At 45.0% G+C, this 25,682-nt stretch overlaps 1 protein-coding gene across 1 annotated transcript in view; it reads right to left on the bottom strand.

Annotated features, from left to right (window-relative positions):
• Nucleotides 1-25,682, bottom strand: part of LOC137412154 (serine/threonine-protein kinase BRSK2) — a 418,950-nt gene that overhangs the window by 54,879 nt on the left and 338,389 nt on the right. Inside the window, exon 10 of the mRNA XM_078779545.1 lies at nucleotides 20,644-20,808. Within this exon, the coding sequence (XP_078635671.1) occupies nucleotides 20,644-20,808 (165 nt within the window). The remainder of the gene's footprint in view (nucleotides 1-20,643; nucleotides 20,809-25,682) is intronic.

Here is a 25,682-nt window from a genome sequence, read left to right as displayed (position 1 = left end):
AAGTGGTTGGATGTCAATGAAAGATAGTCTGTTGGGAGCCCTTGGTGAGATATGTGGATGGACAAAAGGACCACCGAGGCACTCGGAAACATGGTGGTAGGATGATGAAGTTGGAAAGAAGATTGACGAGAAGAGGAAGAAGTTCAAGGAGTGGCAGAAGGTGAAGGGTACGGGGGCAGAAAAGGAAGAGCATGAAAGTTATAAGGCAGCCAAGAAGGCTGCAAAGAAAGAGGTAGCAAAGGCGCAGGAGGCATGTAGGAAAATGTTCGGAGAACGCTTGGATTTGGAAGAGGGTCAGAGAGCGGTATTCAGGATTGCAAAGCAGATAGCAAAAGAGAGGTGTGATGTGATGGGGGTGAGTTGCTTGAAGGATGAAGTGGGACAAATCGTTGTGGACCCAGATGGAATTAAAGGAAGATGGAAGAGATATATGGAAATACTCTTGAATGCAGAGAATGAATGGGATGGCAACATAGAGAGTAACCCAGTTTTAGGACCGGCAGAGAAGATAACCGAGAAGGAAGTTGAGGAAGCGATTAAAGCAATGAAGAGTAGAAAAGCGGGAGGGCCGACAGGTGTTGTGGGAGATATGTTGAAGGCAGCAGGAAGTTGGGGTGTGAAGAGAATGACAGAGATCTGCAATCTGGTGGTGAAAGAAGGCCGCATTCCAGTGGATTGGGAACTGAGTACCCTCGTCCCTCTATACAAGGGGAAAGGTGACCCTCTGGAATGTGGCTCGTATCGAGCGATAAAGTTATTGGAGCATGGAATGAAGGTATTGGAAAGGGTGTTGGAGAGGAGGATTAGGAAGAAAGTGAAGATTGACGAAATGCAGTTTGGATTTATGCCAGGAAGAGGAACGACAGACGCGCTTTTTATTGTGAGGCAGTTGCAGCAGAAGTACATGGAGAAGAGGAAGAAGTTGTTTCTTGGGTTTGCTGATCTGGAGAAAGCATTCGATAGGGTTCCACGTGAAGTAGTGACATGGGCATTGAGGAAGTTAGGAGTGGAGGAATGGTTGATCAGAGTAGTGATGGCAATGTACAAAAGAGCGCGCACAGCTGTAAGGACGAAGGACGGGAACAGTGGTGAGTTTGAGGTGAAGGTGGGAGTGCATCAGGGGTCGGTACTAAGTCCACTACTATTTGTAGCTGTGATGGAGGTGCTGGCTCGGAACGTAAAGGAGGATTTACCGTGGGAGTTGTTGTATGCAGATGATCTGGTGTTGGTTGCAGAAAGTATGGATGGACTGAAGGAGAAGATGAACAAGTGGAAGGAATGTATGGAGACGAAAGGTCTGAAGGTGAATATCGGAAAAACAAAGGTGATGGCAAGTGGTAAAGCATGTGGTGAGGTGGAAAGAACTGGGAAGTGGCCCTGTGCTGTGTGCAGGAAGGGTGTCGGAGTGAACTCAATTTAATGTACAATGTGCGCTGAGTGGGTTCATCAAAAATGTAGTGGTTTGAGAGGGTCATTAACCAGTGTGGCAGCTACATTCAAGTGTAAGGTGTGCACAGAGGGAGCTGCAGATGGAGGAAATGTTGAGTTGGATCTTGGAGACGGCGTGAAGCTGGAAGGTGTGAAAACATTTTGTTACCTAGGAGACATGCTGAATGGAGAAGGTGGATCAGACTCGGCAACGGTTGCTAGAGTGAGATGTGCATGGAAGAAGTTTCGGGAACTGAGTGGCGTGCTGACGAGGAGGCGAGTGTCGTTGAAGCTGACGGGAAAGGTGTGTGCTGCATGTGTGAGAAGTGTTATGATTTATGGGAGCGAGACATGGGTAATGAACGTAGAGCAGCAACGAAGGCTGGAAAGGGTGGAAATGCGAATGGTTCGGTGGATGTGTGGAGTATCGTTGAGAGAGAGGAAGACAAATGATAAATTGTGAAAGATGATGGGAATAGAGCCTGTGATGGATGCTGTGAAGAGAAACAGTTTGAGATGGTTTGGTCATGTGTTGAGGAAGGATGAAAGTGACTGGTTGAGAAGAGTGATGGAAATGAAAGTGGAAGGAAGTAGAGGACGGGGAAGACCGAGAAAGACTTGGCTAAAGATGGTCGAAGAAGAAATGCGGGCAAGGGGGTTAACAAGGGGAGATGCAGAAAATAGGGCAAAATGGAGAAGATTGTCATGGGGACCGCAGGGCTAACCCCCGCTCTTGCAGGGAAAATGGCCTTTAAAATGCCTGTTGTAGTCTTTGAACATTGTGCAGCTGCAAATAAAAATCGAGATCTTGAAAAGCTGGCCATATATGATCATGTGAATCCCACAATATAATGAATACACTTGCACTTTATTTATGAACTAGAATAAAGCCCGTCAAAAATGACGGGTTGGAACAGTTTTTGACGGTATTGCCACGTGAGCATGCCAAAGTCTGAAGTCTGGGCCGAGTGTCAGGGGTGCTTTTATCATCTTTATTTATTAGACATCCTACAGACGTAAATGAACACTCCTTTTACTCCGCGCACATTGCACATCATGTGCAGCAAATTTCACCTCCCTGTACCTTGTATTTATTGTGATTTAAAAAATACCGCTTCTGTACACCGACCTTGAGGCTCAGTTTGCAAGTGACAATCTACAATTCCAATGTAAGAGGCACAATTACTCTTCTATTGGGTCTTCGGAATCCTTGGGGTATTTTGTGTCCTTTGGGTCATTTGTGTCCTCTGGGTCATTTGGGTCCTCAGGGTCTGTTGGGTCTTCAGCGTATTTTGTGTCTTTTGAGTCTTCTGGTTCATCGGCGTCTTTTGGGTCATTTGAATCTTTTGGGTCCTCTAGGTCTTTTGAGTCATTTGAGTATTTTGGGCCCTCAATCTGGATCTTTGGGGTATTTGGGGTATTTAAGGGTCTTTGGGGTATTTTGGGTCTTTGGGGTCCTCAGGGTCTTTAAGGTTCTTCAGGGTCTTTTCATTCTTTTGGATTGTTTGGGTCTTTGGGGTCCATTGGTTCTTCAGGGTCTTTTCAGTCGTTTGGGTCTTCAGGGTACTTTGGGTCTTCAGAGTCCTTGAGGTCTTCTGGGTCCTTGGGGTCTTCATGGTCTTTTGTGTCTTTAACAGTCTACAGGGTATTTGGGGTCTTCTGGGTCCTCAGTCTTTTAACCGGTGGACACACTGTCATGTTCAAAGATTGCCCATTAAACCCCCCCACTGAAATCCTTCTGAAAGCACAACTCAACGCCTTTAAAACCTACCATTATGAAGGGACGGACACACACACACACACACACACACACACACACACACACACACACACACACACACACACACACACACACACACACACACACACACACACACACACACACACACACACACACACACACACACACACACAGTGTTTTATATTTATGAATGATTACAGATTTGGGTTTTTGAGTAGTCTTCCTCAATTTAAGATTACATATTAGCATTCCTTGAACATTGTGCACCTGTAAATAAAAATCGGGATCTTGAAAAGCTTGCCATATATGATCATGTGAATATTATTCGATTTGGTTGAAATAAGCACAAGATTAGGTCACCGAGTGTTTCAAGTAATGGCTTCAAGCGAGAAGCCCCTTTCAACGTCTTAAATCATCCGTACCTCCCTACTCTTGCTGCCTCCCTGTATAACTGTAACACGATGTTGAAGCCAATGTTTGTGCAGGCAGCAGTGGAGAATAATAACAGAAATAACGGGACGAGTCATTTTGGTGTGAGACAAATGAGGCACTCGAGGGCAGCGGGTGGCTGTGACAGGCGACAAATTAATAGCAATGGCAGAATGTGCACAAGCAAAAGGTTGACAAGATGCTGTCGGCTGCACACATTCCGAATGCTTCAGCACAGCCCTGGCTTTTTGTGGGAAGCATGCAGGTGACATGGTTTACCTTGTTTTGTGTTTGAACCTTGGATACGAAATTATAATCTATCTAAGAAATAACATTTTCTGAACGAACAATAGCCACTGCCAAATTAACTTCCTGGGCCAAGAACACTCTTGGTGGTTTGCCATTGCCCTCTCAGTGGAAGACCAAGGTAGGGATTTTGAATTTCTCCAAAGTGCCTGTAAACAATGACCTCTTTTTGAAAGTCGACTTTTGATCTTGGTTGAAAATGATGGAAAAAAAATCAGTTGATGTAAACATCACAGCCGGCTCAACATCCTCTCAATGGACGGCACAATCCGATGACGTAAAACATTGGCAGGAAAGCAACCAGAAGAGTTTACTCTGAATCCTATTCAAATGAGGATCATGATCATACTCGACAACTAATCCTATTAGCCCACATCAGATGCATTACCCTCCATTAAAAAATATATATAATTATACATATACTGTATATATATATATATATATTGTTGCGGAGATGAGGACTGTATATTTTTTGATTGTGTGCTGTACTATTATTATTATTGTTTATTCTGCGCCCCCCTACCTCCGGAGCTGTGTAAAGGTGAAAGGGCATCCCATAATTAGTCCACAAGCATACACGTCAGCCAAGTAATAGAATACCCCTGTTGATAGTTATCTCTTATTCTGTGTTCTAGGGTAAGGCTGTGTCTCCCATTAATTGAAGTACTCCATTGCACCAGTGAAAGAGAATAGATCCCCTTTCATTCCCATCCCCAAAACCTCCATTTCCTATCACATCCCCTTTCGTCATTGCTGAGCCCTCGATTCCCAATTACCTCCCCTCCAATAACCGCCATTGACCACGAGGCTCGAGTCGGGGAAGAAAGGCGTGTCTCCACCTCGTCATAGAGGGGAAGAGGGGCGTGCCCGCCCGTCGTCATCCAGGGCGGAGCCCGAGGGTCGCGCGACCAACCAGGGCCGAGGTGAGCACCCCGATGGGCGTGTCCAAATCGCCGGCGGCTTAATCGCTGGAGGCGCTATAAATGGCGCGCACGGAAGTGAGTCGTGGGTTGGTCTGAGTTGGTTGAGAGTCGGTCGTCAAGTGGAGAGTGGTGAAGAGTCAGTCAGTAGGGTCGGTGGTCAAGTGGTTGCGTTGGTTGCGGTGAGGAGTCGGTGGTGAAGAGTGAGGGACCAAGAAAGAGTTGAGGGTTTGGACCAACGAGTCAGACAAGTCCTGGGAACGCAGCGGAGGCCGCAGCAGCAAGAACACCCAACAGCCACTTGGGGCCTGAACGGCGGTTTGGAGCAGGGCCGAAAAGGAACGGCGGCTGCTAAACGCGCCGGTTGAGCTGCAGGACCCCCTTGGACCTCCCTCTCCCTCCAGCCATCCACCTCCTGCCTTTCCACCCTTCTTGTGTACGTGAGTTTGTTTTGTTTGTTCTGTCCCTGGGTATTTAATTAAGTCTGTAGGTAAGCTAAAATTTGCACTGTGTCACCTGCGTCTTATGTGTTGTAAATAAACCTTGATTGCTCCTTTTTGCTTGTGTAAATAATAAATCCAATTACTCTTCTGTCCGTCTTCTCGTTTTATTCCTTTTCCTCTTGCATTTCGTCGTTTTAGTCTTTTCCCAGATTGGGCAGCTGCGGTGCGATATGGCCAAAGTTCTGGGTGAATCGGGTGAGTCAGGGATCCTGTAACGGTCGTGGCAATACCACCGCTCGGTAAATAACATCTTAATCCGCGATCAGTAACAATTGGTGTCTGGGAGTGAGATTCGAGGCCCGAACCAAATTTTTCAAACGAATAGAGAAAAAAAAAATTTGGTCAAAATTACGAGCTGCCGAAATTTGTTTTTTTAAAGAAAAACCCGAATTTTGAAATCGCGCCATGGCTGGTCAAGGCGACGGGATGCCGGTGGGAGAGATAGAGGGGTTAGGAGTAACCCAGGATCAAATGGAGGGGAGCAATGAGGAGGCGGTTGAGGGAGTATCAGGCGCGCAAAATGGCGCCTCGCACATGGCCACGGCGACCGCGACCGTAGCGGCGCCGCTGGTGGATTCGAACCTTTTTATGTTGCAAATGGGGGCCCTTATGGAGAGGCTAGAAGCAAAAATGGGGGTAATGGGAAACCAAATGGGGGTAATGAGGGACGAAGCGAGGGGTACCGGTGAGGAGTTAGACAAGAAATTTGGGAAGTTCGACAATAATTTTGAGGAGTTAGACAAGAAATTTGGGAAGTTAGACAATAATTTTGAGGGGTTAGACAACGGGATAAAAGAGGTGAAACATGGGTTAACGGGGGTGGAAAATAGAATGGCTGCCCAGGAGAATCAGATAGAGGGGATGAAAAATGGGTTAATGGGGCTAGAAAATAGGATGGAGGACAAATTGCGGGAGATAGGGGAGCAATCCGCCAGAGAAATTAAACAAATGGGAGAGCAGATAGAGGAGGTAAAAATCGGGGTAGAAACCAAACTGGATGCTCAGAGGGATGAATTGGGACAGATGAGGGCGGCATCTACAAAAGAAAGGGAGGAGATGAAGGAGGAGATACGACGAGGTGTGGGTGAGGAGGTTTCGGGGCTACGCGAGGAGGTAAAGCGAGGTGAGAAGCGTATGGAGAAAGAAGTGAGGAATAATACAGCTAGGTTACAGGGGGGCATAGAGGATCTGACGAAGGGAGTAGAACAGCTGACAGTCGGACAAAGGGAACTAGCGGACCAAGTGGAAAAGAACACTGCAATAATCGGGGGGTTAAAAGCGACACAAAAGGACATAAAAAATGAATTAATAGCGACACAGAAGGAATGTCAGATGGTACATGAGGGGTTGACGAAGAAGTTGGAAGAGGTGACAGAAGTAATAGAGACGAAGGACCGAGAGGTGAGGACGCACATAGAAACGGTTAAAGTAGCGTTAGAGGAAGAGATAGAGGAGACGCACCGAGAAATAAAAGAGGTTAAACAAAAATTAGAGGAAGTGGAAGAAGAGGTGAGTGAAATTAAGAAGGGACGGACAGAAACTAAAAGAGAAATCCAGGAGGAGGTGATGGAATATGTGCAAGGTCGGTGCTCAACTCATGATGTGATGCTCACTGACCGAATAAAGAGTTTGCAGGTGGCAAAGGAGGTGCGACGACGAGGTACGGAGGTGAGTGGCAATGTATATGATGTGAGGAAAGCTTCAGTCGGCTTGGGGATTGGTTTGTATCCGGGTGTTCGTGAGAGGCCGTTGGTGAAGTGTGCGACAGGTCTGGTGTGCGAAAAAAGAGGTGTGCGAGAATGTCCGACCATGGGGTGTGTGAGGAAAAAGTGCACGCCAAGGAGTGAGTGTGCCGTCAAGAGTGAGTTGGTCGAAGCGCATGTGCGAGGGGGTACATGGAAGCGCGGTGTGGTGAGTGTTACGGAGGAAGTAACGAGAGAGTGTACACCTGTGGTGAGTGTTACAGAGGATGTAACGAGGAAGTGTACGCCTGTGGGGAGTGTTACAGAGGATGTAACGGGAGAGTGTGCGCAAGAGTGTGCGCGAGAAAGGTGTGTAACGGACGGGTGCATGAGGAAAGAGTGTGCTGTCGAGAGTAAGGGTGAGTGCGTTGTCAAGAGTGGTGGTGAGAGTAGTGAGAGTGGCACGGGGCGTGAGTTGGGTGTGACAGGTGAGCGAGGATGCACACCTGGAATGGTAGAGCGTGTGTGGGAATGCACACTTGAGTTGGTCATGAGGCACGTGGTTGGGTGTGCGGGTGAGAGCACACCTGTGATTGTCACAGAGGAGGTGACAGAGGAGGGGGCGCAAAGAGGTGTGTTGGTGAGGTGTGCGAGCGACGAATGTGTGCCAAGGTGTTCGGTGGTCAGGTGTGTGACCAAGTCTGTGGGCGGAATGAGTGTACCGAGGTGTGTAAGGAAAGGTACGAGGAGCATGGGAACAGCTGGAGGTATGAGCAAGAAAGGGGTAGCGTATGCATGTAAGCGTGCAGGTGAAGCATCGACGGTAACCGGGTTAGAGGTTAGAACGACTTATAGCCGAATCGGGCCCTCGGTGCGCGTCGGGCAGCTTCGCGTGCCGCGAGGACCAACGGGGATCCGAACCACGGCGGTTTCGAAAGAACTGCCGTACGCGATCCACGCTGTGCCTCGCTTGGAACGGCCGCGTCCGGGCTCCACTAGGCGGAGCGGGCAGCCCGATAGGAAGGGTCGTCATGGCGACCACTTTCTATTGAGACGTGCCGGCAGGTCGAGATCGGGACATTGGATGGCTCCACGCCGAGGTGGTGCGTGGGATCTCGGCCCGGGTAAGCCCCCGTCCCTGCCACGAATGCGGGACGTATCCAGCCGCTGGCACAAAACAACCCGTATTCATTGCTCGGCTGTACGAAGCCGAGCTGTAGACGTGAATTGGCGCACCGAGAGGATGTAATAAGTAGACGGGTGATGAGGATAGTGTTTTGGCCCCGAAATTAGAAAAAAAAGCAAAATTTGATGTTGGTACGGTGATTGGCAGATGAAATGACAAATTTTTGATTTGTTGGATTTGGACGAGCGAAATTGATAGTGGGAGATGCCCCATGTGGTGGGATGGCAACTCTGTCATCCCTCACAGGTGGGGCAAATGCGCAATAGTTTATGGGGTGGCTATGACAACCGAGCCAGGGAGGGCTTGGTTATATTGATAGGGATCTAGCGAAGATGACAGTAGGTAACGTTAAGGTTTAGTTAGTGACTGATACCTGTAGTGGGGACGCAGGTAGATTAGTGTGGATTATAATGACGTGGGAGCGCAATAGTTTAAAGGGACGACTGGGAAGCGCAAGTTTCAGAGGGGGGTAGTTAGATGAGATGATGCCGTGTGTGTGAGGATTGAACAGGTGTGATTGAACAGGTGTGATTGCACAGGTGTGCAACTGAACAGGTGTGTGGATCAGTGTATGAGTGAGTAGTGGTGATTGCGTGTGGTGTTGACCAAATGGTCCAGGAAGAGGAGGAGGGTGCAGGTGGCACCAGGTGTGATTGCACAGGTGTGCAACAACAGGTGAATGGAGAATGGTTGTGTGAAATAAATGGTTGTATGGAATAAATGGTATGGAGTATTGGAATGGATGGTCGTGGAGTGAGTATGGTGGAAATTGTGGAGTGGAGTGGATGGTGCGAAGGTGTGAATGGGGGAAGAGTGGACCCCCATCACGGATACCCGGGGCGGGTAGTGTAAGTGTTAGGTAGAGGGTATAGGTAAATTGTGGTTGGATATTGGCATCTGTGGTGCGAGGTGAAAGAATGGTATTTGGATGGGTGCATTAGTGTCGTGGAAATGGCTGGGCATGTAGCCTGTTAGTGTGTGTAGTTGGTTGGGCGCTCCACCACTGTGAGGATGTCGGCCAGGTGAGGCCGCAGGTGGGCTCTGGGAGCCGTTAGTGTCAGTGGGTGCCTGAGGATCCCGGGTGTGGATCGGGCAGCCCGTGCCAGAGAGGGCACTGAGGGGGTGAGAGTGCGAGAGGGCCTTCCCCAGTTAGTTAGGTTAGGGTGAGGAGCAGGTAAGCTCAGGTGGCAACTACAGTGGTGGAGGTGTGCAGGTGGGTAGACCTGCTGGGAGAGCTACACGTCGCAGCCCAGAAATTGTGCGAGAGCACCGGGAGATGAATCGGGGGAGTGAGACCCCAAATTGAGAAGCACCACAGTTTGGTCAATGGGAATTGGTTTTTAGAACTCATAGTGTAAGTTGGCCAATGGATTGGCAGGGAGAGACCCTGGGTAGTGTAAAGTGTGTTAATGTCATTTAAGAAGTAGTTAGGATTGGAGTCTCCTCGCACCATCTGCATCCACTCACCTGAGATGACGTACCTCCACACCATGCCATGTTTTGTTATTTTTTTACTGTGCAAATGTTTGGATTGTGAGACGCATCATGACGTGGGTGTGACATTGTGCTTTGATGTTCCATCTCTGCCTCCTTATGAGGATTGATGATGAATTTGGTGATGGCAAATTTTGAAGTAGAGGGATTGTGGAGACGAATTTGGTATAGGGGAAATATGGGGAAGACGTGACAGTAGTGACGAATTTGTAAATGTGTAGATTTTTGTACATATGGGGTAAGGGCAAGGGTAGGGTAGGTGACAGGGGGGTGACGTACGGTAGGGACGAGCTTTCTCACTTCGCCCTCCGTACGCATTTCGCCTTGCATTGCCTTATTGATGTGTACCCTTGTGACCTTACCCGTCGCTCAATTGCCTTTCCCCTTTTGTCTCCCACATGACCTGTGCGCCACTGGGTGCCGAGGGGAGCGTGCGTGGGTCGGCCATTGTGCGCCCGAAATTCCCAGAACCAGCTGTCTGCATCGATGCACCACATTATGGACCACATGTCTGTGGCCGAGCACCACCTATGGACCCCATGGGTTGGGGCATGGCCCCTCTGCTGGAACCGGCCATGAGGGCCCGAAATCTTGCTGGCGGACCTTGGCCACAGGGCACCGATGCCCCACAGGTGAACCACACGTAGTCGGCCCTGTGGGCCATAAATAAAAAAAATAAAAATGGACACATTGGGTGCAAGTTTTAATACAAATAGGCCGCCAGTAAGCAAAGCAAAGGAATGACAACATCTGGAAGAACAAATAATGATAACCAGCAGAGGGAGCCGAAGAGCAAGAGACACCTGCAGGGTTTGGGTTTGTTGGCTTTATTTTATTGATGAACAATGGTGACTGCACCGATTGGTGCTTGGGTGTGTATTGGTGCGTTTTTGGGTGCTTTCATGGTGCGTCGATGCAGAGCAGACTGTCTCCCCCCCAGAAAGAACAATTACAGGTCCTGGGTTAGTTTTGTAAATAAAAATAGCGTCATTGTAAATAATGCTTCCCACCGTCAGTGTATAGTTTGAAGACCATTCCGCAATTCGGTTAACTGTGGGCGTAAGTCTGTTAGGCAGGGTGCAATGGAGCAGCGGGACACATTTATTTATGTTTTAAAACTGTCGCCCTCAGGGTCAGGTTAAAAGTAGAGGGAACTACACCTACGTGTCACACTAAAAGTAAAAGTTGTAGGCCCGGGCCGTGCCTAAGAGGAGGAGGGTGCAGTGTTGCGGAGATGAGGACTGTATATTTTTTGATTGTGTGCTGTACTATTATTATTATTGTTTATTCTGCGCCCCCCTACCTCCGGAGCTGTGTAAAGGTGAAAGGGCATCCCATAATTAGTCCACAAGCATACACGTCAGCCAAGTAATAGAATACCCCTGTTGATAGTTATCTCTTATTCTGTGTTCTAGGGTAAGGCTGTGTCTCCCATTAATTGAAGTACTCCATTGCACCAGTGAAAGAGAATAGATCCCCTTTCATTCCCATCCCCAAAACCTCCATTTCCTATCACATCCCCTTTCGTCATTGCTGAGCCCTCGATTCCCAATTACCTCCCCTCCAATAACCGCCATTGACCACGAGGCTCGAGTCGGGGAAGAAAGGCGTGTCTCCACCTCGTCATAGAGGGGAAGAGGGGCGTGCCCGCCCGTCGTCATCCAGGGCGGAGCCCGAGGGTCGCGCGACCAACCAGGGCCGAGGTGAGCACCCCGATGGGCGTGTCCAAAACGCCGGCGGCTTAATCGCTGGAGGCGCTATAAAAGGCGCGCACAGAAGTGAGTCGTGGGTTGGTTGAGAGTCGGTCGTCAAGTGGAGAGTGGTGAAGAGTCAGTCAGTAGAGTCGGTGGTCAAGTGGTTGCGTTGGTTGCGGTGAGGAGTCGGTGGTAAAGAGTGAGGGACCAAGAAAGAGTTGAGGGTTTGGACCAACGAGTCAGACAAGTCCTGGGAACGCAGCGGAGGCCGCAGCAGCAAGAACACCCAACAGCCACTTGGGGCCTGAACGGCGGTTTGGAGCAGGGCCGAAAAGGAACGGCGGCTGCTAAACGCGCCGGTTGAGCTGCAGGACCCCCTTGGACCTCCCTCTCCCTCCAGCCATCCACCTCCTGCCTTTCCACCCTTCTTGTGTACGTGAGTTTGTTTTGTTTGTTCTGTCCCTGGGTATTTAATTAAGTCTGTAGGTAAGCTAAAATTTGCACTGTGTCACCTGCATCTTATGTGTTGTAAATAAACCTTGATTGCTCCTTTTTGCTTGTGTAAATAATAAATCCAATTACTCTTCTGTCCGTCTTCTCGTTTTATTCCTTTTCCTCTTGCATTTCGTCGTTTTAGTCTTTTCCCAGATTGGGCAGCTGCGGTGCGATACGGCCAAAGTTCTGGGTGAATCGGGTGAGTCAGGGATCCTGTAACGGTCGCGGCAAAACCACCGCTCGGTAAATAACATCTTAATCCGCGATCAGTAACAATATATATATATATATATATATATATATATATATATATATATATATATATATATATATATATATATGTATATATATATATATTATATATATATATATATATGTATATATATATATATATATATATATATATATATATATATATATATATATATATATATATATATATATATACACACAAGTCAGGAGACGACGATGGTTCACGAGCGATATATTCAATGACAAAGGAATGACTATAACCGAAACAGGCTCAGACAGGCCAGGCCCAGGAATGTCAAAACGAAGGTTACTGACCTTGAAATTAGATATAAAATAATGTATAATCAGTTATGAGGTTAGTTAGCTACACAATACCGAAAATTCGGTTCGATTCCGACAACTTTGAAAATTTGACCTTTGTGACCTTCAACGGTCAAAGTTTGAAGATTCTGAAATTTGTTGGAAAACTTGTATTTCATGATGTATGTGATAATATAAGATCATGGACGACATTTTACCCTATCAGGAAGCGAACAATGTAATAAAACCATCAAAAATCGCCTTTTCTAAATTTCGTGACCTTGACCTTGGGGCGAAAATGAAAAATCGAGCTCCGTGGGGCTAGACACATGACATTGGCCTAACCAAATACCGAAACCCCTGTCAGATTCCACCAACTCCCTCGGAGAAGATGTAGCTTGAACTTGATTACCCCCCAAAAAGACATCTTTTTCGGGCGTGGCTCCGCCCACAATGGGCGCAATAAGCCCACTCTAGGCAGGACACAACTAGATCATGATATCAACCTCCCACCCAAGTTTCATCAAGATCGGATGATAGCATCGGGTAGTTATGCTGTGGACAGACAGACACACAGACACACACCCATGACGAATATAGTGGTCACTCTGTTTGATAACTCGTGAATCAATAATATACAGACTTGGCATTTAATATGGAATTTTTTTTGTGGGGGTGAACTTACTTTTCAAGATGTCTTAGAACCAAAAGTTCATTGGAATTATGTTGAAATTATTCTAGATTTTGTTAATGTGACCTTTAAAAGAAGCAAAAACCACATTTGACATTTTGAAACAAATAAATTGATCCTTGAAAGTGATGTAAACTGATATCGAACTCAATTCATGGACAGTACAGTGTTAAACTTCTGTACGTTTTCCAGAAGTATCTCTTTATTTTGCACATTAGCAAAAAATTTTTTTAACGAAAACACAAGTTAAATTACGACTGGGATTACGGACAGTAACATTACAGTTCAGTACTTCGTGTAACCCCCACGAGCATTCAGGAGAGCACGTACACGTTGAGGCATGCTGTTCACGAGATTTGCCAAGGTTTGGACAGGAATCGCTTGCCATACAGTGACAATAGCCTGCTGCAATTCACGCACAGAGTCGGCTGCTGGTCCAAGTGGTCGATTTGACGCGTTAATTATGCCCACAAGTTCTCTATCGGATTCATATCCGGGGACATGGCAGGCCACTCCATATGCTCTGCACCACGGTCAGCAAGAAAGTGTTGGGTCATGCGAGCACGATGAGGCCGCGCATTGTCATCTTGGAAGACAAAGTTTCCTCGAAAGGCTGCACGAGCAAATGGAAGCAATGTTTCTTCCAGAATGGCCCTGTACTTGAACTGGTTCAGGTTTCCATTCAGAACAACCAGGTCAGTTTTGCCCCCTGCATGAAAAGCAGCCCAAACGGTCACCCCACCACCTCCAGCTTGGACTCTTGGCACTATACAATCTTTGTTGTAGGCTTCATGCACTTGTCTGCGCACTCGGACGCGGCCATCTTGACGATAGACCAGAAATCTAGACTCGTCACTGAAGATCACGTGATTCCAGTGTCCTGGCTGCCATTGACGGTGCTCTCTGGCCCACTGCAATCGGCGCTAGCGGTGTTGTCTGGTCAGGCGTGGCTTTCTCAGGGGACGCCTGGCACGATAGCCTGCTTGAACCAGTCGTTGGTTGACTAGCCTTCTGGATACAGGCACATTTGTCAGTTGCTGCCACTCAGCCCTAAGCCGATTAGCTGACTTGGTACGGCCATTGCGGACTAACCGGTGCAGCTGGCGATCATCCCTCCTTGTGGTTCTGCGGGGACGTCCTGGCCTCGGTATTGGAGTAGGGACACCCCTCTGAGCATTTCGTTTCAGGATCTTTGACACCTGACCTTGAGTGATGCCATACTGCCGAGCAATAGCACGCTGTTTCATGCCGTAATTTCGTTAAGCCACCACTCCATGACAAACAGCATTGTCGAGTTGACGGACCATCTCCAGAGGAAGCGACAATAACTTTTGGAGACGTGCAGCAGTTGTTTTCCACTAATACAGAACGCAACAACCCTTGTATACCCGACTGTGAAGTCAATCATCAAATGCACCTGTCCGTACATTTTGCCATGCCACCTGTGATATAATCCTGTTGTTGACTTCTTGCTGCGACAGACAATCAGTGACATGGTTCTTTTAACAAATAAATCACCAAAGTGTAAAAGAAACTCACCAGATTGATATACTGAGTTAAGAAAGTAAACCCAATTCAAGAAAAAAAAAATATTCCATATTAAATGCCAAGTCTGTATATATATATATATATATATATATATATATATATATATACACACCTCTCTCTCTCTCTCTCTCTCTCTCTCTTAGTTTCTATGTGTTCTAAGCATGGCCACATCTTTTAAGTTACAAACTCCCCTCTCTGGGTACAAATACAACTTCAACTTTGTGGGTGAGGGAGGGGGGGGGGGGGGGTAACATCGGCTATGTGGCTAGGGCCTCATACGGGGGTGTGGGGAGTGAGGTGGGAGAGGGAGGGGGGGGGGGCACAGATTGCTTTTGTAAATATGCACTGTTTGATGCCACCTAGTGGTGGTGGCAGAGGGCATTGCAATTTCTTTTTTTTACCTGAGCAATGCTGAGGTTAAAGCACTCTTCGCACATGTAAATTTGGCGTCCTTCCCTTCTCCCCTCCCCCAAAATGGAGGGGCCTGTCAAAACCCCCACCCAAAGGATGTACTATATATATATATATATATATATATATATATATATATATATATATATATATATATATATGTATATATTGTACATCTCTCCACTCTCTCTCCTCCACTCCCTTCTCCCCTCCCCTCCCCCTCCCCACCCTAACCACTTCCCCTCACCCCTCCCCTTCCCCACTCCACTACCACCTCTCCTCCTCCCCCTCTCCCCTCCCCCTACCTTCTTCCTCCCTGGGTACTTCAGCTAGTATTTGAAAAAACTCAATGAAAGAATCAATTGATTAAAAAGAGATTTCAAAAACATAGCATCAAAGTAACTGTCGTACACAATTGGTTAAAATGTAACATGGGTTAGTTTCACATAATCATCTTTTACTGTGTGTGGTTTCCTTATTCCACAATTCGAAACCAATTTAAACATTGTGTCAGTCAATTTCTCCAGAAAAATTACTTGGTGCTGTTGGAAATCAGGGATCTAGGTAATAAAGATACGTGAGAAACCTTTGCTGTCATTTCATGGCCATGTGAGATTGACACAATGGAATCTCACCATTTCAATTATACACACCAGTTTGATATTCCAGCAAGTTGAAGAGGATAATCCAGCAATTTGAACAGAATGGGGTGCTATGGAGACTAATGTCAGGAATTCTAATAGCACTGCTTCAAATTGGGCCAAAATGTTTTTTCTTAATTGGAGCTATAGATTTTACTGCAGAGCAAACACCGACAACATTAAAACCCATGTCTATTTGCTTATGCTGCTTCATGATACATTCAAATGGGTAAGAAATCAACTAAAAGTTTACAATAACTCATAATTCCAGATTAACATACAAACATGAAACTTAGTACAATAATACGAAAAAAAAACATTAGATCGTTTTCCAGCAAAATAATTAAATAAAAACGTAGATGGTATTCATAGAATACCTAACCCGTGCATTGTTGAGAAGGACTTGGTGTGAGCCAACTCTTCTGTTTTTTTTTAAAGGTTTAAAAAAATTCGATCCAATATGGCTGCCAGACCACGTGACCAACGACGTCATCTTTATAAAACCATATTTCTCATGGGTAGTTGATCAATTTGTTTAAGTTTTGTGTTGATTGGAAAAGCGGTTTCAGAGAAGAAGATTTTCCCTTAGAACCAATATGGCTGCCAGACCACATGACGATGACATCATAAATTTACATTCTCCAATATAATTGTTGCGTAGATCACGCTCAATAAATTTCAAACGGATTACAAAACTAAGCATTGTACTTCTCCAATTATGACGTCATAATTAAGGCACCAATGATATCATCATTAATAACACTTATAGTTCCCCTCTGCCACCAAAGGTGGAGGGAGGTTATGTTTTCACCCCTGTCTGTTTGTCTGTCCGTTTGTTTGTTTGTGAACAAAATATCTCAAAAATTTGTGGACAGATTCGGACGAAATTTGGCAGAGATGTAGCATATGTGACAAGGACGAAATGATTAGATTTTGGTGAAGATCCGGATTCGGATCCGGCTACGATAATTTTTAAAATTGATTCTTCACCATTGGGAGATAGGGCCAAAAATGATAAATAGCGGGATATCTCAAAAAGTTATGGATGGATTTGGACGAAACTTGGTGGGCCGGTTGTGTGTCTGACAAGGACGATTCCATTCGATTTTGGTGAAGGTCTGAATATGGATTCGGATATGAGAATTATAATTTAATCTTTTAAGTCAGGGGTTCTTAAGCTGTGGTCCATGGACCCCTTTGGGGTCCGTGGGTGGGCTTCAGGGGGTCCGTGAACCAGGCTCACTGTTTTCTACATCGGTATGCACTGGCATCAAAGACTCTGCCAACAATCCTGAAAGAAGTCTTGTCTACTGCCGTGAAAGTCGTCAACTTCATCAGAGCCAGGGCTCTGAATCATCGCGTTTTCAAGAGGTTTTGTCACGAAATGGGAGCAGAATATGAAGTTCTTCTCTACCACACAGAAGTTCGCTGGGTTTCCAGAGGACAAATCTTGAAGCGCTTGATGGAACTTAGGGCAGAGTTTCACTTTTTTGAGAGAAAAGGAAAGTCCACTCTCGGAACAGTTTGACAGGGAGGAGTTCATTCACGACTTGCCTCATTTGGCGGATATTTTTGGCCATATGAATGTGGTAAGTCTTTCGATTCAACATTGGGTCTTCTACCGACTCCTCTCCGGCCTTGCTCCCCCAGCTCTCTCTGGGCTCTGTCCCCCAAATATTCCTGCAGGTCGCACATGATCTGCCTGCAACCCTCTTATGGTTAAACTGCCAACATCAAGACTCTCTGCTCACATTCACTCTTTCATTCCTCTTTTCTCCCGCCTCTGGAACAAACTCCCCCACTCCCTTCAATCCCACTCCTCCCTCCAGGTCTTTAAAACAGCCGTTCACCACCATCTCTTATCTTCCCCCATCCAAAACCTTGATCTTTTCTACCCCCGCTAATTTCACCCCAAATCCACTTTTTTGAGGTGACTTTTGACTTCTTTCCTGGAAGTCCTTGGTGTCCTTGCGTTTTATACCTATCCTGCCTCCCCCCAGGCCCTCTCCCTCCCACACATCTCCCGATGTCCCTGCTCTCAAATGTTGTGTTTGTGTGCTTCCTCCTCTTCTCTCCCCATCTTGTCTACCGCTCCCCTTTTTATATACTTTGTTTGCTTGTTTGTTTGATTTGTTTGTTTGATTTGTTTGTTTGATAAATGTTAGCTCTTTCACGAGCCTCGATTCTGTATACAAAAAAAAAAAAAAAAAAAAAATCAAGGCCCTGCAGTCACCATTATGGATGCTGCTGAAAACCTTCAAGCTCTTTTGGCCAAGCTGCCACCGTGGAAGAGGAGATTGGAGGCAGACAACTATGCAAACTTTCCAATGCTTGAGGAAGTGCTTCTGCAGGATGGAGTCGAGAGGGACAAAGCCCTGACTATTTCTCTGCAGGCAGAAATGTGCAGACACCTGGAAACATTGCAGAACTCTTTCGAAGGTTACTTCTGCTCAGATGACCTTAAAGTTGAAACGTGGATTCGTAATCCTTTCCTTGCTGATATAAACTGTATTAATGATGCAGACCTTGCCAAAGATGACCTCATTGACCTGAAGACAAAGGAAATGATACGACATGAGTTCAACTCAAAGAGTCTTGGAGAATTTTGGTATTCCTTGACACAAGCCTATAGTCCGTGGGCTGAGTAGGGTTTACATGCACACCCCCCCCCCCACAACTTAACTTCCCGGGTATGTCCATGTACCCCCCACCCTAGGGGTTAGGAAAAACCATGTTAACAGAAAAAAAACTCATTCCCTCATAGTTTGACCTCTGGTGACCTCATTAGTGACCTCATTTGCATATAACACATATCATTGTAAAGAGTGTCCCAGGACAAACATTCTGAGGGGTCATATGCAACCATAGGATGACAAGGTAAAAAGTTATGGCCATTTGAATTTCGCCTACCCCTAATTTTCGGAAATCACTGACACAGGGGGGGTAACATCAAAATATGCGTGGGAGGTACCTTGGGAATGAGTTTTTTTTCTGTTAACATGGTTTTTCCTAACCCCTGGGGTGGGGGGTACATGGACATACCCGGGAAGTTAAGTTGTGGGGGGGGGGGGGGGGGGGGGAAGAAAACCCTGCTCAGAAAACCCTACTTTTATTCTGATTATGACGGTATGTGAAGGAAATAATTTTCATATGCAATAAAATTTATTCATTGTATGCAAAATTTGGTGTTGATGTGCTTATCTGCATTTTTCTGGGGAGGAGTCCGTAGCTTTCACCAGATTCGCAAAGGGGTCCATGACTCAAAAAAAGGTAAAGAACCCCTGTTTTAAGTGATTCGTCACCATTACGAGATCGGGCCAAAAACGATACATAGCAGGATATCTCAAAAAGTTATATATGGATTTGGACGAAACTTGCTGGTCAGGTTGTGTGTGTGACAAGGAAGAATCGATTCAATTTTGGTGAAGATCTGGATCCGGATCCGGCTAGTAGAATTTTTATGTGATTCTTCACCATTGAGTGATATGGCCAACCAGGCGGAGGTATGCTCTCTACTGGTAGTTCAGTTCTTTATAATGGCTATGCTCCTTAGAACCCGGTTGTCATTCAAGCAATGATTGCCTGGTATTATGACGTCAGCACAGTCGCTTATATCTCTAACCCTAACCCTACCCTGAACCCTAACACACAAAAATTACATACCACACCTAAATAACTTATAGCATTAGTTCAGTCGTAACACACATTCTTGTCGTTATCATTCGGTTGAAATTTGATGGACATGTTGGGTGTGTGACGAGGACGAATTGATTCGGTTTTGCAGGATTTGAGAATTTCTAATATGATTCTTCACCATTGTGAGATCGGGCCAAAACGATTTATTGCACGATATCTCAAAAAGTTATGGACGGATTGGATGTTGGGTTGGTGGTTGAGTTGGGTAGGTGACAATAACAAGCCATTCGATTCTGGTTATGATCTGGATAAAGATCCGGCCTACCAGTGGGATACAAAACATAAACTGTTTAGCCTGGCAGGGGTATGCTCTCTCCTGAGTGATGTTCTCGTTAAATTATTGTATTAAACTTCATATTTGCATTTCTGCCATTTTATTCAGTTCCTGGAAGCTTGAATGTAGCCTAATACACAGTAAAGTAGCAAAAATGTATAGACATGGGCTTTAAATGGTGTACACTATACAACATAAGTGATAACCCCAACTTAAAACGAAATATGGAAAAATGTAAATTTAATTCCTGCTATTTTTAATTTTAGCAATTAAAATGGCGTCCACAAAGTATCTCTTTATATTGGTGGGAGTCAACCGTACAAAGTAAGATCAGCGGCGGAGATTTCTTTGCAGATCGGGGGACGACGACTGGACAATGTGGGGAGGGGAGTTGTCTCAAGATTTTAGAGCTGAGGCTGCGAAAAGCAAGAAAAAAAGGGGTGTACGCAGAACAAAAAACAACTCAATTTCCAACACAAAACAGTAAACAATCAAAGGTTTCTCACCGTGTATGTCGCCTATTTATTTCCTTTGTGGTAATTTTAATTGTGGTAACTTTGTGGCTTTTTAATTGGGAAAATCTACATGGGGAGAAAAAATCATTGTTTGGCCGTCCACATCCGCTTTGTACTCAGACTTCCCTTTCCTTTCTCTTTTGCTACTCTTCTTCTTCTTCTTAAGTATGCCAAACATGACGAAAACATATTTTTCACTGTAAAAATGTCAAACTTATTAACTAGTGTTCTACATCTTCTCATAATAAAGGTTTGTTAAAATTTTGATTACAAAAGCTCAAATGGTAAAGTGTGCCCGGAATCGCCGCCCATGAGTAAGATCATATAATGTTGTTTCGGGTGTAGATTGTGAAATGGAGAAATGAAAGCTAGACTTAGCATAAAATCATTAGACTTGTAAGGTTCAGTTTAGCTCAGGTTTGAGATGAAGTCCTCACTCTTCTGACAGCAGTTCCTGGATGAGTTTTCCCTTATCTTGGAAGCATCCCAATGAGTGCATAGACTCAAGGACATCGGGATCGATGTCCTCCACACCTGGAATTGGCTGCAGAGAAACCTTTCGTGGTTCCGGTTGCTCCGGTTCAGGTTCACTCCTTGCCCCTCTGGAAAAGTGTAAACAGGAAATGAGATGTAAAAACGAGGAGAAGAAACAGAGATATCACAAAAAAGAAACAACGACATGTAGTGTTGGACACTGGAAATGCTTAATCCACTCGTGTTGGTTCCATCAGGCAAAATTAATTCTGGATTTCATGCTTATTGGGTCATTCATGTATGATACATTAGTTCATTGACCTGGTGCTCAACACTAATTGCCTTCAGGGATTCTGTTCAAGGCATAATCTCTTGCGTTCTATTCTTGTCATTGTCATGTTGTATTCTTAGGCACATAATAGGCAATTTTCTCCATTTGCAACATATGTACTACATTTAATGAAGTCGAAAGCACAAGTTGGAACATCAAATTGAATATTGCTGACATCCCAGGGACACTTGAAGAAAAGCAAACGATGAACAAATATATAATATAGGTTGGCCTTGTGGGTAAAATTAAATAAAACTCATGGGGAAAATACCAGCGTGGCATGGTGGTTTCAGAAATTTTGATTTAGAACTATAAAAGTGTAAATAAATTTGTTTGCTTAAGAAAGTGAAAAATAAATAACTTTTGTTCTTGCTATAGGCAGCAAGAAATGTTTAGATATACTTCTATACTTCTACATCGATGCATATGTATATATATATATATATATATATATATATATATATATATATATATATATATATATATATATATATATATATATATATACAGTGGAACCTTGACTTACGAGTGCCCCAACTTACGAGTTTTTCGAGATACGAGCCGTCGCTCGGGCGGTTTATTGCTTTGAGATGCGAGCCGAGATCTGAGTTACGAGCTTTCGCCACCCGGTCACGTGGTTATCTTGCCGTGCAAGTACAGTATCTCTGCCGTATATCGCTGCATTTTTGTTTTCGCATGTTGGTTATTTTGAGTTTACGCCAGGTGCCACCAGGTGGGTTCCGGTCACGTGGTTATCTTGCCGTGCAAGTACAGTATCTCTGCCGTATATCGCTGCATTTTTGTTTTCGCATGTTGGTTCAGAGTGCCGGCGATAGCTCGCCTTCTCTTTGTGGAAAACACGGTACTGAGAAGAAGAAGAGGATGATGTGCTTGGATATAAAACACGCAATCGTCGAAAAACATGAGCGAGGTGTGCGTGTTGTCGACTTGGTGAGGCGGATGTGAAGGCAGCTGAAGATTTTATTATAACTGAGAAGAAGAAGAGGATGATGTGCTTGGATATAAAACACGCAATCGTCGAAAAACATGAGCGAGGTGTGCGTGTTGTCGACTTGGTGAGGCGGATGTGAAGGCAGCTGAAGATTTTATTATAACTGAGAAGAAGAAGAGGATGATGTGCTTGGATATAAAACACGCAATCGTCGAAAAACATGAGCGAGGTGTGCGTGTTGTCGACTTGGTGAGGCGGATGTGAAGGCAGCTGAAGATTTTATTATAACTGAGAAGAAGAAGAGGATGATGTGCTTGGATATAAAACACGCAATCGTCGAAAAACATGAGCGAGGTGTGCGTGTTGTCGACTTGGTGAGGCGGATGTGAAGGCAGCTGAAGATTTTATTATAACTTTTGCCGAACTGATAGAAGCCGAACGATACATCCCCCAGCAAATCTTCAACTGTGACGAGACAGGGCTCTTCTGGAAAAAGATGCCGAGGAGGACGTATATAACGGCAGAGGAGAAGAGCATGCCAGGCCACAACTTGTTCAGAGTGCCGGCGATAGCTCGCCTTCTCTTTGTGGAAAACACGGTGAGATCCTTAACATCCAACAACTAATGGGACGCAAACGGGGCGCCCAGTTTAGCGGTACACACATTGATGAATCACCCTGCCTGTGATTCACCCATGACAGGTTATAGCTGGGTCGGGATTCAAACCCAGGCTGGACAGTTTAGAGTCAAGTGTGCGTACCTCCAGTCCAGGCCATCCTGCCAACTTGTATGCTGCATACAGGTGAAATATAAAGCGCGAGATATTTTTATATATACTGTATATTTAAAAAATAATTGGTGTGGTTTTTGGCGGGCTGGAACGGATTAATAGCATTTCAATGCATTTTAATGGGGAAATTTGATTTGAGAAACGAGCAATTTGAGTTACGAGCTCGGTCACAGAACGAATTAAACTCGTAAGTCAAGGTTCCACTGTATATATATATATATATATATATATATATATATATATATATATATATATATATATATATATATATATATATATATATATATATATATATATTCCACATCTCATCTATGATATTCATCTATGCATATATTCTACATAAATGATATGTCTTCTATTAGCTATATATACTTCTTGGATTAGCTTACATGCACATGCCTATTGGAACAGTTATCTCTTTTACCAAAATGCCTGTGCTGCTTAGCTTGGCCCAACCAAAGCATATATCAGATGATGTGACTTGGCATTCAACTGAAACCAAGAGTGGTGAAGATGTAATCAGAAACAGCTTGTTGATGATTAACTGAGGGTTTTGTAAATCCTGCCTCGGAGTTTTTATATATACACTACATGGCCAAAGGTATGTGGACACCCCTTCTAATTAGTGGATTCGGCTGTTTCAGCCACACCTATTGCTGACAGGTATATATAATCAAGCGCACAGCCATGCACTCTCCATAGACAAACATTGGCAGTAGGATCGGCCGTACTGAAGAGCTCAGTGACTTTCAACGTGGCACCGTCATAGGATTCCACCTTTCCAACAAGTCAGTTCATCAAATTTCTGCCCTGCTAGAGCTGCCCCGATCAACTGTAAGTGCTGTTATTGTGAAGTGGAAACGTCTAGGAGCAACAACAGCTCAGCTGCAAAGTGGTAGGCCACACAAGCTAACAGAACGGGATGGCCGAGTACTGAAACGCGTAGCGCGTATAAAAATCGTCTGTCCTCTGATGCAACACTCACAACCGAGTTCCAAACTGCCTCTGGAAGCAACGTCAGCACAACAGTTCTTCGGGAGCTTCATGAAATGGGCTTCTATTTGGCCGAGCAGCAGCACACAAGCCTAATATCACCATGCGCAATGCCAAGCGTCAGCTGGAGTGGTGTAAAGCTCGCCGCCATTGGACTCTGGAGCAGTGGAAACGTGTTCTCTGTAGTGATGAATCACGCTTCACCATCTGGCAGTCCGACAGACAAATCTGGGTTTGGCGGATGCCAGGAGAATGCTACCTGCCCGAATGCATAGTGCCAACTATAAAGTTTGGTGGAGGAGGAATAATGGCATGGGGCTGTTTTTCATGGTTCGGGAAAGGCCCCTTAGATCCAGGGAAGGGAAATATTAATGCTACAGCATACAATGACATTCTAGACTATTGTGTGCTTCCAACTTTGTGGCAACAGTTTGGGGAAGGCCCTTTCCTGTTTCAGCATGGCAATACCCCCGTGCACAAAGCGAGGTCCATACAGAAATGGTTTGTCGAGATCGGTGTGGAAGAACTTGACTGGCCTGCACAGAGCCCTGACCTCAACCCCATTGAACACCTTTGGGATGAATTGGAACGCCGACTGCGAGCCAGGCCTAATCGCCCAACATCAGTGCCTGACCTCACTAATCCTCTTGTGGCTGAATGGTACCAATAATAATGGTACCATTAATGTGGCTGAATGGTACCGATAAGGTACCAATAATATTGTCAAACATTGGCCATGCAAATCCCCGCAGCAATGTTCCAACATGTAGTGGAAAGCCTTCCCAGAAGCGTGGAGGCTGTTATATCAGCAAAGGGGGGGACCAACTCCATATTAATGCCCATGATTTTGGAATGAGATGTTCGATGTTCGGGTGTCCACATAGTTTTGGTCATGTCGTGTATATGAGAATTGAACCTTGCTGGTTCAGAGGCAAGCTTGATGTGACAAGCGACCTTCTCCATACGTGTGTTTATACAATAAAATGGTCTGTGAGTTAACGAGAAGTTCAGTGAATTTGTTTTGGAATAAATTGAAGTGATTCCACAGTTTCCACGGCCTGTTTGCTGTTCCATACTTTGTTTGTTTGCTGAGTACGTTGTTCATGGTGCTGGGATCCTACAATGAAATCCCACATTGCTGTCTTTTATCCACTGCCTATCAATGTCCTTGTAATTTATGTAAAAATACATATTTACTTTCCTGAATGTTCTTGACCTGCATGTGATATTGTGATGTATAATGATAAGCTCCTCCATGAGCTTTAAAAATAGATAAATAATACAGGAGCATTACATTTAAAATAGACAATGTAAAAATTTAACAAAAAGGAATATATAAGTTGATCAGTCAAATGAAACTGCATCGGTTGTTGTCTACAAAGCACCCAGAGGGAAAGGAATGTTGTTTTAATAGAAAAGGAATATCATGCACAACATTCTGTTCAACAGCATAATCTCTCAAAATGATGAAAAGGAAAAAGGGAAAAAACACAAAACACATGCATAACAAAAATATTAATAGAAAACAATAACTATTGCATGAATCACAAGGGCACACAGGGAAAATCGTATAGGATTTGAAGCTTGGTTCTTAGCATTATGAGCCATAGGTTCAGATGGGAAGACAAAGCATACAGAATATCTCGGAAAGAAAATAAATGCCTGTCGAGTGTTGCAAAAAAGCATTATAGCAGCAATGTAAGTATTACACCATCAGGTGGCTTTAACTCGCGATGGGTTACACACACATACAAATGAGCACACATACACGTACACACATACACACACACACACACACACACACACACACACACACACACACACACACACACACACACACACACACACACACACACACACACACACACACACACACACACACACACACACACACATACTAGTGGGGTCACCCGTGGGAATCCCGCGGGTATGGATG

Source organism: Myxine glutinosa, chromosome 1, assembly GCF_964187855.1.
Source record: "Myxine glutinosa chromosome 1, kmMyxGlut1.1, whole genome shotgun sequence".
Classification (NCBI taxonomy): domain Eukaryota; kingdom Metazoa; phylum Chordata; class Myxini; order Myxiniformes; family Myxinidae; genus Myxine; species Myxine glutinosa.
Note: the sequence above shows the minus strand (reverse complement) of the source record. Positions and strands in the feature narration are given on the sequence as shown.